This window comes from Lethenteron reissneri, chromosome 48, assembly GCF_015708825.2.
Source record: "Lethenteron reissneri isolate LAM-NWPU_2019-01 chromosome 48, ASM1570882v1, whole genome shotgun sequence".
NCBI classification, from domain to species: Eukaryota; Metazoa; Chordata; class Hyperoartia; order Petromyzontiformes; family Petromyzontidae; genus Lethenteron; species Lethenteron reissneri.
Window position 1 is genome coordinate 5,575,417 of NC_083826.1, and position 14,485 is coordinate 5,589,901.

General features: G+C 44.0%; 1 protein-coding gene across 2 annotated transcripts; it reads right to left on the reverse strand.

Moving 5' to 3' along the window:
* Nucleotides 1-3,334: 3,334 nt before the first annotated feature.
* LOC133354721 (neuronal calcium sensor 1) lies at nucleotides 3,335-14,252 on the reverse strand. 2 transcript variants are annotated; one of them, XM_061571775.1, is made up of 8 exons: nucleotides 14,128-14,252; nucleotides 12,468-12,546; nucleotides 10,719-10,743; nucleotides 9,460-9,598; nucleotides 8,690-8,768; nucleotides 7,915-8,003; nucleotides 6,487-6,564; nucleotides 3,335-4,978 (listed from the first exon to the last, which is right to left on the reverse strand). In XM_061571775.1, exons 1-8 carry the CDS (start codon nucleotides 14,239-14,241, stop codon nucleotides 4,880-4,882), a joined length of 702 nt encoding a protein of 233 aa, XP_061427759.1. In that variant the 5' UTR covers nucleotides 14,242-14,252; the 3' UTR covers nucleotides 3,335-4,879. The 2 variants fall into 2 exon arrangements, with proteins under 2 accessions (XP_061427759.1, XP_061427760.1); XM_061571776.1 differs by having other exon boundaries at nucleotides 13,922-14,211.
* Nucleotides 14,253-14,485: the final 233 nt, after the last annotated feature.

Here is a 14,485-nt window from a genome sequence, read left to right on the forward strand (position 1 = left end):
ATCCACCCATGGATTCGGTTCTCAAAATATTTCAACAGAAACAAGAACACTATTAAATTTCGATTTAAAGCTTTCGTGACTGCAGGGATTCATCTTTTTGGTTCTTTCGGTAAAGTCACGTAGAAGGGAAATAATAAAATAAAACATAATAAAATTATTCTCACGTTTCGGCCACAACGCTGCTTGCGTTGTGGCCGAAACGTCGTGAGAATTATTTAATGTTTTAGTTTTATTATATTATTATTTCCCTTCTACGTGACTTTACCGAAAGAACCAAGAAGAACACTATAATAATAATGAGTTATATCTTTTTTTTTACTTTTACCCCAAGGATAGCTTGAGTATTAAAGACTCATTTTCCAGAGGGATGTATTCGGATGTATGGCCAATTCCTCTTGAAAGAATGTTTTGCGTGTGGGCGGAACCGTAAAGCTCCAATGCGTACGAGGGAATAACATTCAAAAGGTCGGCAGAGATGTGATTAACAAACCAACTTGCTGTACTGCTACGTCCTGGCCACCATGTAGGCCAGTTAGTTTCGAGAGTTTTTCAATGTTATATGCGATCTAACCAGTAGTGTACACATTTCAAGGGAGGGTGGGTAATTGTTTTGCAACCAGCTTACTGAAATTTAAATCTAGAAATATAAATAACTTATTTACAACTTTGCATTCAAGAAACATCTCAAAAATGGTCTATGACATAATGGTCAACCCTGGTTTCAAACATTCTGAATCAGGCAGAGGCATATTCCACATTTTTTGTACAAAAATTCACCATCCAAAATTAGGGTGTTGTGCGATTCAAACTGTACATAGCAATCACCTTGGGATTGAATTCCTAACAAAATTATTTCAGGAAAACAAAAAACGAGCCTGGCAAGTCATTGTGAAATACCGTAAGAACTGGCTCAATAGCGGAGTCTGAAGCTCAGTCTCGTTAGCCTCAATCCATATTCCCTGCTGGTCCTCTGCCCGTGTTGGAAATTCCACATTCCCTTGAGAGAAACCAATCCATCCACAGGATAACTGCTGTCGACTACCACAAACGGGGTACTCGTGTTACCGACTGGAAGGACAATAGGATTTGAACTTTCGACCTTCCAATTGTGACTCAATGGCACCTGATGATAGAGGCCATGTGTGAGTGTACGTTCCATGTGAGACAAAGATCCCTCGTGGAGTATTTAATAGACTGGTTGGGCAGGACTGTCAGGGAGCCCCTATTAAGGTCTGCATGTCGCACAAAGGGGTGGTGGTGTTGCCAGGAACTCGCAAAGCTGCCTTTGTCTCCCCAGTGCTGCAATGTTTACACACCACGCCTGGTACTCATTTAAGGCTGAGTCGATCTGGAGGAAGTGATAACTTTAGAGCACTTGCCCGAGCAATCTACATGAGGGATCTTTTTTTTTGTTCCACTTCATGTAGCCAAAACCAATTAAAAATGTAATATTCGCAATGTGTGTACACACCTATCAATGTAACGAGGATTAAAATTAATATGGACACCTCCAATAAGCACGGTTGGCTATATACGATGCGAAATTTCAACATACATACAGAAAACATTCCTTATTTGAGTCAACATTTTACTTCACACGAGACGTGTTTACCAATCATCAGACGCGTGCAGTGCGTAACATCTGAACAGAGAAGACAAACACAGAAAGGCACACTATGGTAGGAAACGCCAAGACTGGAGTTTGAGTAAACGTTTCGTTACAAGCTGGAGAAGAAAAAAACATCCCTCCACTTGTTAAGACTCAGAATCCCACACCAGCCGCTTATTTTAGCAGTGAGTCATCTTCATTCTAATGCCTCTGGCTACAGGCCACTCAGACACACCGTAATGTAGCTAGCAGACCCGAATAGCAAGCACCACCCACTGCTAGATGCAGACAGATTTCTCAGTCAAATGCGATGTTTGCAAACACCCGTCGAAAACAATGCACTCTGGGGCGTAGTACAAAGCCTGTTGTTTATCACCCAATATTATCGTTGCTACTCCTTGTTTTAAACATTAAATGCTTTGCACGCAAGGGCCGCACAATGGAGTGCGTCATTCATGTTTGGATGCAGGGCGTCTAAAAATACGCGACTTAAGGATGCTTCTTTCAACTTGAACCGGCGGCCGAATCAATTAATGAAGCCGGGCGCTTGTAAATACACGCAGCACACTTTTTTTTACCGCTGCGGGCTCAATAGCGGGAGTGGGTAACGCGATCCAAATTGAGTGAGTCGTGTGTATACCTCAATCAATTGGGAGAGAGGGGGGGGGGGATCACACAAAAAACGCCGAAACGAAAACACAACCATCAACCCTCGCTTTTCTGTCGAACAACACCTCAAAGCAGTCTTACCACCAGCTACCCACTGAGTTGGGAGCAAACTTATCCCATCTATATTTGGGTGGGTGGGGGGTGCATATTTTTCCTCACAACACTAAACACTGCTCCTAAGAAATTCACGTTTTGGAAGAAGCCGACGTACGAGGCCGTGGGACTTTGTAATGTAGAAGGCACTTTACAGAGGATACGACAACCACTCCTTATACACCGAGACGTGTTGATTGTTGCTCATTGGGATGGCCGATTGGAGCTGGCGTGTTTTAATTGGAGAGGTAATACACAGTAAGTCTCCAGTGTTAAGCCTCAAAACACGGTCTTGTCAAACTGGTCATTGTTCACCACCGCATTTACCAAACACAAATCCATTCACCACATGCTGGCTGCACACACCTGATAAGTAAACACGTCCTCTGTGAAAGGGAGAGCATTCCTTTAAATGAAGCCATATGCAATATGTGCGCAAGGTCTTCATCTTACTTCAAACCGACGTTCTCTGCATCTCGTGAGATGCATTTTCCAATAATCAGGTGTGTGCAGCGTGTTAACAACGCACTCCCAATAAACACATAGGGCTTATCTTGCAGAAACTACCTAGGCTGTGTCATGGTCCTATGTGACACAAGTTCCAAGTTTCATGAGAAAAAAAAAACACTTTAAAGTTAGTCAAGCATGCCACCACAGCTTGCTCTAGTGACATTACTGCACCGACGTTTAAAATGCGCGGGAGTGACGTGAAAGTACATTTATAAACGCGCAACTTTTATAACCTAGGTTGTGACGCGTGCGTAGTATTCGTACATTTAAAGCAGGTACCTGGAACCAATTTAGCGATCACTCGCTACTGATATTAGCCGTGGCCTGGAATTCAACTTAGCGTGAGGGTTCAGAACGTAGCACGCTAACCACTGCACCACTAATCCACCTCTTGCTTTGCTTACAATTTCACGTGCTTTTTCGAATATAATATATATATATAACCGTACCAGGTATTATCACGCGCTTTTATACAAAAATATAGCAGAAGCTCTTACACCCGCACAATCACAGCAGCAGCAATCAATTCACCAGGCGCCACGTGAAGCGTAGCCACGAGGAATTTAACAAGTCCGATTAAAATGGATTATTTTGCTCTCAATACATGCATTGAATAGTGCGCTTGAGAATCAATCATTCTGTGATTCGTGCAGATTACATGCAAATGTTGTCCGTCTCTGCTGAAGAAGCAAACGAGAGTTCAAGCGAGAGAGAGTCAACGCTAACGAGATGGTAATGAGACGAAAAAAAATAATCTATTGAATAAATTCATGACCCCGAATTATGACAAACTGTAAAATCTGTTGGGGTGGTGACCAGATCAATAAAATGCCCCCAGGGCCACATTACATGCATTACCGCCAGTACCATAGGTTTTGTGTTTAGTTTGCTGTCCTTCCCCCGCACCTCCAATCAGCACGGTTGACTACGTGCGGTGCGAAAGAAGTTCAACATACATACGCACTTGGAAGCATCAAGTTTAACCCATTCAAGGTGCGGCACCGATTTGTAAAACAGCAACCCGGCATTCATTCCAGGGTTTCCTGCGAGATAGCCGGCTAGCTCAGGGGGTCAGAGCACTGAGCTGGCGCTGCTGAGAACCTGGGTTCAGTTCCAAGTTTTTAACCACCACCCCTACTTAAAATTAATTTTTCAAGTGTAGAAAGTTGAGGGACACAGCCCAATCGCACTCGTGACTGAGCACACAACATCGTATCAAATCTTGTTTTTCACCTACATTTGGCAACATTTCAGCTCTGAGAATCAAAAATGTTTTTAACATGATTTACACGTGATGAGCGTTCTGTGCAGGGCTTGCGTGTGTTTACGAGTATTTGGCTGCTGTACATTTCCACGTGATAAGCCACTTCATTGAGTCATCATTTGTGGTCAGGTCGCTTCTGAGAAAAAAAATAGCTCAGTGGGCCTTACCTGGTTAAAGAAAAAATAGTTTTAAAAAATTGTAAAAAAAAATAGTAAAAAAAATTTGTAAAAAAAAATTGTAAAAGGTGTGCTCCTAGTGTGGATATACAGTAGTTCTGATATCATCTTCCAGGGCTGTTCTCCCGACACCCTGCATACACACAGGACTCCCAGCATCAACACTAGGGCACCCTGCATTAACATAAAGCTATCTACATGAACACTAGAAAACTCCTCATTTTCACAAGGACACCCTGTGTTAACACTAGAGCACTATACATTAATACTAGGCACCCCGTATTAACACTAGGCACCCTGCGATAACAGAAGGGCAACCTGCACTGCCATTAGGCTGCCATGCAAGAGCAATGATACCCTGCACTGCAACTGGGACGCCATGCCGTACCCATCGTAGCATTCTTCATTTACACAGGGCACCATGCGCCAGCATTAGGGCACCGTCCGTCAACATGAGGGCAGCTAGCACCCGTGCAACACCGTCCCTTTGATAAGCACCAGCGTGCCCTTACACTGGCACCACCACAGCACGCTGCTGCCGTACGATGCCGTGTCACACTACACGAGGCCATCATACAGAGACAGCGCCTGCACAATGGACGGGTCGGCCTTGGAGCCCTCGGCAAACTCCTGCAGAGACAGGCGTCCGTCCTCGTTCTGGCGGGCGACACAAGGGCGCGGGGAGGGAACAAGGGAACAAGGAGTGGAAGTGTTGGATGTGAAAAGGGAAGAGGGTAGAGGTGGGGAGGTGATTAGCATTCATCACTACAACGCACAGGGGTGTGGGTGATTCAGTGGGATAAAGCTTAAGCACGTAAATATATATAAATTCAACATCATCAGCCACGGTCAATCACGGCTGGATTAAGCCATTTATATTCCTCACAGTCCTGAGTGGCAGTCAAAAGATGGTTCCACACAGTAAGGGGGCAACACTTTCTGACTTCCTCTGACAGTGATGTTCACTGCATAACAAACTGATTTGTGAACGTGATGAGACTAGAAACTCATTGCACACATCAGAACCAAGTTCAGTCACAGGCAACTGTTAGGATTCGAACACAGGATCTCAGCGGGCCTACCTCAACACTCTTGACCTCTGAGCCACTCAGCTACTCAACCACATCAGGACACAAACATATTTAAACAAAATTATATAGCATCAATAATACGCTAAATAAATACACCAATAACAGCTTATACATGTAAATAACAAAATATTTTGTGATGTCACCTCCTTCTAGAGGCCGCTCTTTAACAAGGGGTGAAGTTACCTTGTTTTGAACTCGAGCTTAAAATTGGAATGCCTCCGTCTCGTTGCATGACGCTTATGACGCAGATGGAATTTGCGAGAATAATAAAACAGAGATCAGTAGGCCAGAGAGAGAGAGAAAGTGGCTCGAGAGGGAAGTCATAACTCACCTTATGCAATAACAATAATAATAACGCGTCCTAACGTGTCCTTTGAGGAAACAATAAATTTATTCGAAACGCCGCCTGTAGTTTAAAAAAAACAAAGCCTTGGACAATTCTACAAAAACAACCAAGCGACAATGCCCGTGTTTGTTCAATCCTCGTACATTTCCTCTCCGCTCTAAAGTGCACAAGCTTTGTTGAGCTACAGATGTAAGTAAAAAAAAATCATATTAAATGCATCATTCCATGTGTATCCCCATACCCTACTGCTAAAGCTCCATCTGGTGGACAAGGCATGGCAGCACAAGCATGCTTTACACATGACCACGATCAGCACTGCTTTGACGGGCCATAGACGCACAACCCCAGACCTTTGCAGCCTGAGGTTTGACTTCGGGATGTAGAGATGACTCATAATGCCACTGGAACCCCCCATCGTGCAGCGAGGTTTGCATACCATTGAAACCTCATTTGCCAGTAAAAAATATAATTGGTTTTTTAACCTTCTATCTGGCAACAAAACTGACACCTTTTTTACAAGGAGTCATGTTTGCATAGACCACAATACCTGCAGTCATAATGCAAACAAAAAAACAACTCTGATTATGTGCACTGTCCTTGATGTTGATTGGTCCACACCCGAGACAGCTTTCCTTAGAGCCTAGTCTCACATGGGTTGGACCAGATGACGCCAAAAGGCGAGGTTTGTATAGGTTGTGCCAACCTTGCATCATCCGTTGCTCACTCACCTTGTCCATGAGGGCGAAGATCCGGTCGACGCGTTTCTCTGGCGTGCTTTCCTCCTCCGGGAGCTCCACCGTGTTGCCCTGGGAGGTAAGAAGAGAGGAGATGGAGGAGTTGGGAGGGTGGGAAGAGAGGGAGTTGTGGTCGGGTGTGAAGATGGAACCACGTTAGTTTTTGTCAGCAGAGTGTTGCTGCCCCCTTGTGGTCTCTTGGTAAATCATTCACATTAGACATGCACGTACTCTGCACACGTAGACTCCACATGTAAAAGTACAGCCCTGTTGTCACTCCACTGCTGGATGAAGGCTTCACAAAATCGTATAGGTCAGGGGTCGGCAACCTATGGCTCCGGAGCCGCATGCGGCTCTTTACGGGCTGCTTCTTGACGATATGTACGTATGTACAGTATGTACTCAGATGCATTGCGGCTCTTGAAATACTGAATTTTGCACCGAATTGGAAAGAAATGGCTCTTCTTGTTATTTTGGTTGCCGACCCCTGGTATAGGTCGTGGGAGTTATTTCACCATAATTCAACATGATGGTTCATTTTTTTTATCAGCGCCCATTCCTCTGTTTTGACATGTGGATCAACAATGGAGAAATACAATTTTAGAAATGAAAGAAAAAATTAAAAGTGCATAAAGAATTTGTAGATGTATGCTTGGCATTATACTGAAATAAAAACAAAGAGAAACACTAGGATTGGTCAATACGAGCTGTAGACATGATGATTGACAAAAGTGGGCTTGTGCAGGACACGTCGCATAGAGGGACAATGCTCTATGGCCGTGACAGTGCATCCACTGCGGCAGTGGAGATGATGAAATCAGCTCGGGTGCAGGTGCTAGATGGATTTATCCAGTGCGTGACATTGTGGGATGCCACCAGTTTGGCGAGGAAAATCGACGATTACAAGTCATCCAAAAACAGAACAATTGTTTAACACATTCCTGCGGAGGGAGCTGGTAGGAACGTTGGGTTGCTCGGTCAATGGCCAGGGTCAACGGCGGCGTGGTGTATTCTGCAAATATGCCGGACTGTGAGGGCGGGCACAAGCCGGCGTGAGTCGGTTAAACGTTGAGTTTTATAAGGGCACCACGGGGTGACCAGCCCCTCCCCATCCAGCGCCACATCTCCCACCCCCCACACAGCCCCTCCCCACCCAGCGCCACATCTCCCACTCCCCACCCAGCCCCTCCCCACCCTCCCCTCCCTCTCCACCCCTCCCATTTTTGGATGCACGATGGACGGACACAATAATCCCCTGTTGGCTGGTAGAACCAGGTGGTTCCTACCAGTATAACTTGCACCTCTTACGAGCTCATTAGCGGATCTGTTAGGTTGTACTGATGTGTACACTTCGAGCCTGTGTATCAAAGGAATCGCATGTCTGCGTGGAAAAAATAATGGCTGCGATTCCACGCCACTCACCATCATCTTGTAGATGGCGTCTACGATGTGCAGCATCTCCTGCCGCGTAATGTAGCCATCGCTGTCCAGGTCATACAACTTAAACGCCCCTGGGGGATAGGGAAAGGGGACAAGATAGTGGGGGGGGGGGTGATGGGGTCAGGCTAGCGTCAGCTTAATAGGTCATGAGTGTCGCCGTTATAAAGCTATCTCACTCACTGGCTCCAACTCCAGCTCCTCACAAACGAATAAGGGACTGATTTGGTTCTGGTGGCTAATTTGTGGAACTGTCATGCCATTCAATACAATTTCGATGTATATAGCATATCTACAGTACCGCGGTGGTGATATGTTAACTACCTCGCCTAGTATACAGGATGTCGTGGGTTCGATCCCAAGCCTGACACCTGTATATTTGGAGTTTGCGTGTTCTCCCTGTGGTCGCGTGGAATTTCCTTCAGGTCCTCCGGTTTTTCCCTCCACATTTAGAGACATGTGTTTAGAGTGTTTGGCTGCTATAAATTCCCACGTGATTATCCACTTCGTTGAGCCATTATTTGTGGCCAGGTCACTTCTGTAAAAGAGCTTCATAACTCAGTGGGCCTTACCTGGTCAAATAAAAAGAGTTTAAATATAAAGACGACCACATCTTTATACGGAGTGCAGAAAGGGTGAATATGTATTTAGTCTTTGGGGGGAGAAGGGGATGTCTACTGGCCACCCATCTTCATCCAAGCCATAGGGGGGGCCCCCGATTGCTTCTCCCGCTCACTTGGGGCATCCGTCCGTGACTCACATTTGAGCTTCTCATCCATGGTGCCACGCGACGTAACCGACAGCGCTTGGATAAACTCGCCAAACTCAATGCGCCCGTCCTGGCCACCACACACATGTCGACAAGGAGACAAACACAGACATGGGCGGTTCCAGAAATTAGGCAACGTTACAGCTAAAGTCATCTTACTCGTACTCATAATCAGCTGCCATTCTGAAGGTTCTCCTCTCACCAAGCGCCACCCAGGTCGCGTATGTAATAAGAGCCTATGTCAAGATTCACGTGGTGATCTGCTTGGCCGGTCCCGCTTTACAGCCAATGGGGGAAGAGCCTGGGAGCATGGCCCCAGCGTGACCACGGGATGTCAGCTAGGTGATTGGTTTCGCTGGTCTTGGCCTCAGCCAATGGGAAGACAAGTCAGGGGCGTGGTCCCGGGAGTTGATGGGGGATCTGGAACATTCGGTGCAGGCTATTGAGGATTGGCTGGAGGGTACTACGTGACCCAGGCATTAAATAAGGGGAGAGAGGAGAGACAAGGGGTCAGACACAGAACTAAAAGAGGAAGAGGCCACGCGCGAGTGGGGCTCCGGGTGCCACGTGGTGGTGGGTCTCTGGTGACTGTCTGCCCGCATCCCGTTGCCTGCCAGCAACGGGGAGTGTTTGTGAACTAAGAGAAAGTGAAATAAAAGGACCGATTCTACAAGCCGTCTCCAGCGTGGTATTACACGTACAAGGACAGCGCCTAACACGCCAGGCCCATCACCGGGAAGGAACGCAGGTGTCCCACGAACCTTGTTCTCGTCGAACACGTTGAAGACGAACGACGCAAACTTGGAGGCGTCCCCGAACGGGAAGAACTGCCGATAAATCGTCTGGAAGGCGGCCGAGTCGAGCTGCCCGTTAGGACAATCCTTCATGAAGCCTCGGTACCTGCAACGCACGCGATTTATTGTAACGTTGCCGTATGTGCCGTACAGCCCCAACAACTACAATATTTATAAGGCTACGGTTTAGTTTTGTGCGTTCACTCTACCTCTCTTAATGCTACCAAATATCTGCGACGCTCAGCTAGGACATATGGTGAACTGGCAGCCACTCACTCCATCAGCCCTGCAAGACTGCACATAAAACAATCATCTTCACTAACCTGCTTCCATTCCTCCCTTAAAACAACCCACATCTCTTCTCCATCGTGGGCTAGGGAGAATAGAAAAAGAGCAATATAGCTCAGTGGGCCTTAGGGGCCATACATTTAGTACATACGCACAAATCTGTCAAAACTTGACCCCTCCCCCCTCCCTGTACGCACGCGTACTTTTTACACCCCCCCCCCCACCTGCGTACGTACGCTTGACACGCCCCCCCCCCCCCCCCCCAGAATTATTTTGGTTGTTCTTGTTTACTAGCTTGCGGCCTAGCTTTCCACACAGCTTTGAACAAAGTTATACTTGACCGTGTTATCCATCCTGACTGGTTGTTCAAAAACACGTCTATAATGATCTTAAAACACAATTAAAACTCGGTGAACTAGTCTATATAAAGTGCATCGACTGAACACCTGCTGTAACAGTAGACCGATGTACAGACGAGTGTTAGTACTGAAGTCCAGGCAGCAGCAGCACGAAGAGAACACCGCGGCAGCTAAAATCTTGAGCCAGCGGCAGTCTGCAGTGAGGCCTGATTGAAGGATGTGTAATCCATGGGTCAGGCCGCCAGAATATGTCAGACTCACTGCTGAGCTGCGTGATAGCTAGCAGTCAGGGGTACGGTGGCATACAATTGACACCTCTCCCACAGTCCTACCTCTCCCGGTAGTACTTGTCTGACAGCTGAAGAAACTGAACTGTGGCTCATTTGAAGGCCAATATAAACAAATTATTATCGAGGTTTCACCCCCCCCACCCCCCGTTTCCTATGCGTACGTACATTGTCAGTAGACCCCCCCATACGCAAGCGTATGCATTTGGGTTAACCCCCCTCCATGCGTACGTACTAAATGGATGGCCCGTTTCCTGGTGAAACAAAACAGAGTTTAGTTTAGTAATCTCACCATTGTTGGACTTCTTTCTCAGTGACTGTAACGACAAGCAGAGTGAAACGGTTCCATTAGCTTTCGGCAAGGCTGTGCTCCTGATTACACGCTGACAGTGAATATAACGACGATCGTCATAATCAAGATAGCATGATTATGACAATCATGCTGATGAAAAGAGCTATTATGTCGAATAATAGCTCTTTTGACAATTATTTAATACTGGTGACAAGTCAGAAGATGATGAAATTACGGTAATGATTATAATAATGAGCATGATATTATTGACACGATTAACTGGTCGCCCCCTAGTGATGTATGATAGTAGTTACATTAATAAAAAAAATTACGGTACGCTCGTTATACTCAATGGTTCTTTCGGTAAAGTCACGTAGATGAAAAATACATTTTGCAAAATGTTGCTGTGGCTGTTCCACCTGATGACAGAAGCTTGTGCTGCCTTCGAAACGTCGTGATTTAATTTAGTTATTTTCAATTTATAATTTTTATTATTATTATTTTTTCACCTACGTGACTTTACCGAAAGAACCAAAGAGTATGGATCCTTGCAGTCACGAAAACTTCAAATCTAGAATTACGGTAAGCTAATTATGATGGGGATGTCAATGATATACACAATATTTTAATTGTGATGTTAATGATGATGCTGTCCCTATTCACAGAAAGTCATTCTTCACCTGAGGACGGCTGCTTGCGTTGTGGCCGAAACGTCGTGAGAATTATTTTATTGTTTTATTTGTATTATTTTATTACTTCCCTTCTACGTGACTTTACCGAAAGAACCAAGAAGATACATCATGATGTTAATGATATTACACGATTGAGGATGATGACGATGTTAATGATATTGATGACAATGATAATGAATCTGATGTTAACATTGCTACCGCTGTCAATGTTATTAATGCTGCTGCTGATGATGCCGATACAATCAACGAGGCTGATGATATTACCGAAATTAATAAATCTGAGATAATTAGATACCTAGATGATAATAACGCGGAAGCCAGGTCATTTCTTACCATCAGTAAATCACATTGAGTTACAGTTTTCTAGAAAACACGGATAACTTTAATGAAAATCATACTGCTGATGATGTTGTTGATTATACACACTATGCACTGGACGTTAGTGTTGCTGACAATGTTCATGAAATTGCAAGATGCTGCTGATGATTATGTTAATGATTCTTGAAGAAAACGCATTGCCATCATTATGACAATTAGGTTAACGATATTAAATGCTGAGTATAACATGAACAATGCCAGTAATGTTCACGACATTAAGGATGACAGTAATAACGATTATTCAAATTTTCTTGCTGTGGATTTCACACCTGATGATGATTGCTTGTGTTGCAGTCGAAACGTCGTGAGAATTTTTATTGTTTAATATTTGTATTATTTTATTATTTCCCTTCTACGTGACTTTACCGAAAGAACAAAGAATATATTCTTGGTTCTTTCGGTAAAGTCACGTAGGGGAAACAATAAAATAAAAAATATAAAACAATAAAATAAAAAATATAAAACAATAAAATAAAAAATATAAAACAATAAAAAAAATTGCTGTGGTTTTCACACCTGATGATGATTGCTTGTGTTGCAATCGAAACGTCGTGAGAATGTTATTGTTTTTTATTATTTTATTGTTTCCCTTCTACGTGACTAAACCGAAAGAACCAAAAATATGAATCTCCCTGCAGTCACGCTTTAAATCGAGATGTAAACGATGCTAAACACTTACAGTAAGTCCTCCTCGTTATATCTTCGAGTTGATCTTGCCTTAGCTTACTGCCAGACTTTCCCATCACCAAACTAAAACGCTGCAAAAAACACCACCGAAACGTGAAATAACGTTCACAAATAATTACTTCTACAACAACAACCAATAGTAATAGGTTTTTACCCTTTCAACTGGTACAAAAACTGATACCTTTATACAAGGCATCATGTTTGCAATAACCACAACACAAGCAGTCAAAATGCAAACAAAAAGAAACAACTCTGATAATATGCACTGTCCTTGAAATTGATTGGTCCACACCCGAGACAGCTTTTCTTAGAGCCTAGTCTCCATTGGTGTTGGACCAGATGACGCCAAAAGGCGCACAACTCAAAAAACAGTGCACTTTCAGAGTATTGAGAGCTCGGGGGAAGCATTTACACTACGAGACATCTCCTTTACTAGTGGCAAAATATAGTAATAGGTTTTTACTCTTTCAACTGGTACAAAAACTGACAACAAAATTACATTTAAAATATTGAGGTAAATTTAATACAAATCTTTTTTGTTTCACCTCAAGTTTACTTACTTTGCAAACTCCAAACTAAAACGCCGTAAAACATCATCCAAACACTTCATAACAATTACAAATCATTACTACAACATTTAACATCTTGCGGTAAAGTAAAGACTAACACAATTGTTTTATTTCGCATCAAGTTGACTTTGCAAAACTCCAAACTAAGACGCTGCTATACACCACCGAAACTCTTAATAACAATTACAAATCCATTACTACAACATTTAACATGTTGCGGTAAATTTTGATTTAAAGCTTTCGTTACTGCAGGGATTCATATTCTTGGTTATTTCGGTAAAGTCATCACGCAGAAGGGAAACAATAAAATAATAAAATTATAAAACAATAAAATTATTACGTTTCGAATGCATTTTATTGTTTCCCTTCTAAGTGACTTTACCCAAAGAACCCAGAATATTTTGATTTAAAGATATTTATTGTTTTATATTTATATTATTATTTCCCTTCAACGTGACTCTACTGAAAGAACCAAGAAAATGAACCCAGAACATCTAGTGGTAAGGTAAAGACTAACAAAATTGTTTCTTATTTCGCCTCAGTTGACTTTGCAATCGTCAAACTAAGACACCCAAACGCTTAACAACAATTACAATTCGTTACTACAACATTTAACATCTTGCGGTAAGGTCAAGACTAACAAAATTATTTCTTATTTCGCCTCAGTTTACGTTGCAATCACCAAACTAAGACACCGAAACGCCTAACAACAATTACAAATCCGTTACTACAACATTTAAAATTGTGAGGTAAAGACAAAAAAAGTTTAGCTTCGCCTCAAGTTGACTTTGCAATCGCCAAACTAAGACGCCGCTATACTCTTAACAATAACAATTAATTACAACAAACATTTAACATCTCGAGGTAAACGTTTCACCTCAAGTTTGCTGGCTACGGGCGGGACGCGTCCCGGTTGCCTCAGGCCGCCGCCGCCTCCTCCGCGCGCTTTTTCTTAATAAGTTTAAAGTTTTAAACTCCAAACTTTGGACGACGACGACGACTCGCAGGAAGGGCGACGCTGTTGTCGCTTCGCCCCCTTATCGTGTCGAGCCTTGCGACGATTTGCGCGAGAACGCGACGAACCTTGAGGCGCCCGATCCGCAGAGACGGCGAACGGAGACGGCAAAACGGCAGCGGGAAGCCAGAGGGAGGCCCCGCCCCCTCGGCGCGTGACGTCACCCGGCACGCCGCTGCCATGGCGACCGCGCCGTTACCGCCCGGAGATCGATGTCAAAACAGAGGGATTTTTTTTTGCTTTTAAATATTAAAACTACAGGCGACGAAGAGAAATAAGCGAAGAGAAAAAAAAGAAATAAGCGAAGAAAAACGAGAGAAAGAAGTGAAGAGAAAAAGAGAGAAAGACGCGAAAAAAAAAAGAGAAAGCAAAGACGAAAAAAATATCAGTGCCCCCCCCCCCCACCGGAATGCGTGACGTCACCTG

Coding starts and splice junctions, on each gene's coding strand:
- LOC133354721 (XM_061571775.1), bottom strand. CDS start 14,241: ATGGCAGCGGCGTGCCGGGTGACGTCACGCGCCGAGGGGGCGGGGCCT. Junction 9,599..10,718: donor GAGAAAGAAGTCCAACAATG/GTGAGATTACTA, acceptor CGTGCGTTGCAG/GTACCGAGGCTTCATGAAGG. Junction 6,565..7,914: donor ACGCCATCTACAAGATGATG/GTGAGTGGCGTG, acceptor CTTACCTCCCAG/GGCAACACGGTGGAGCTCCC.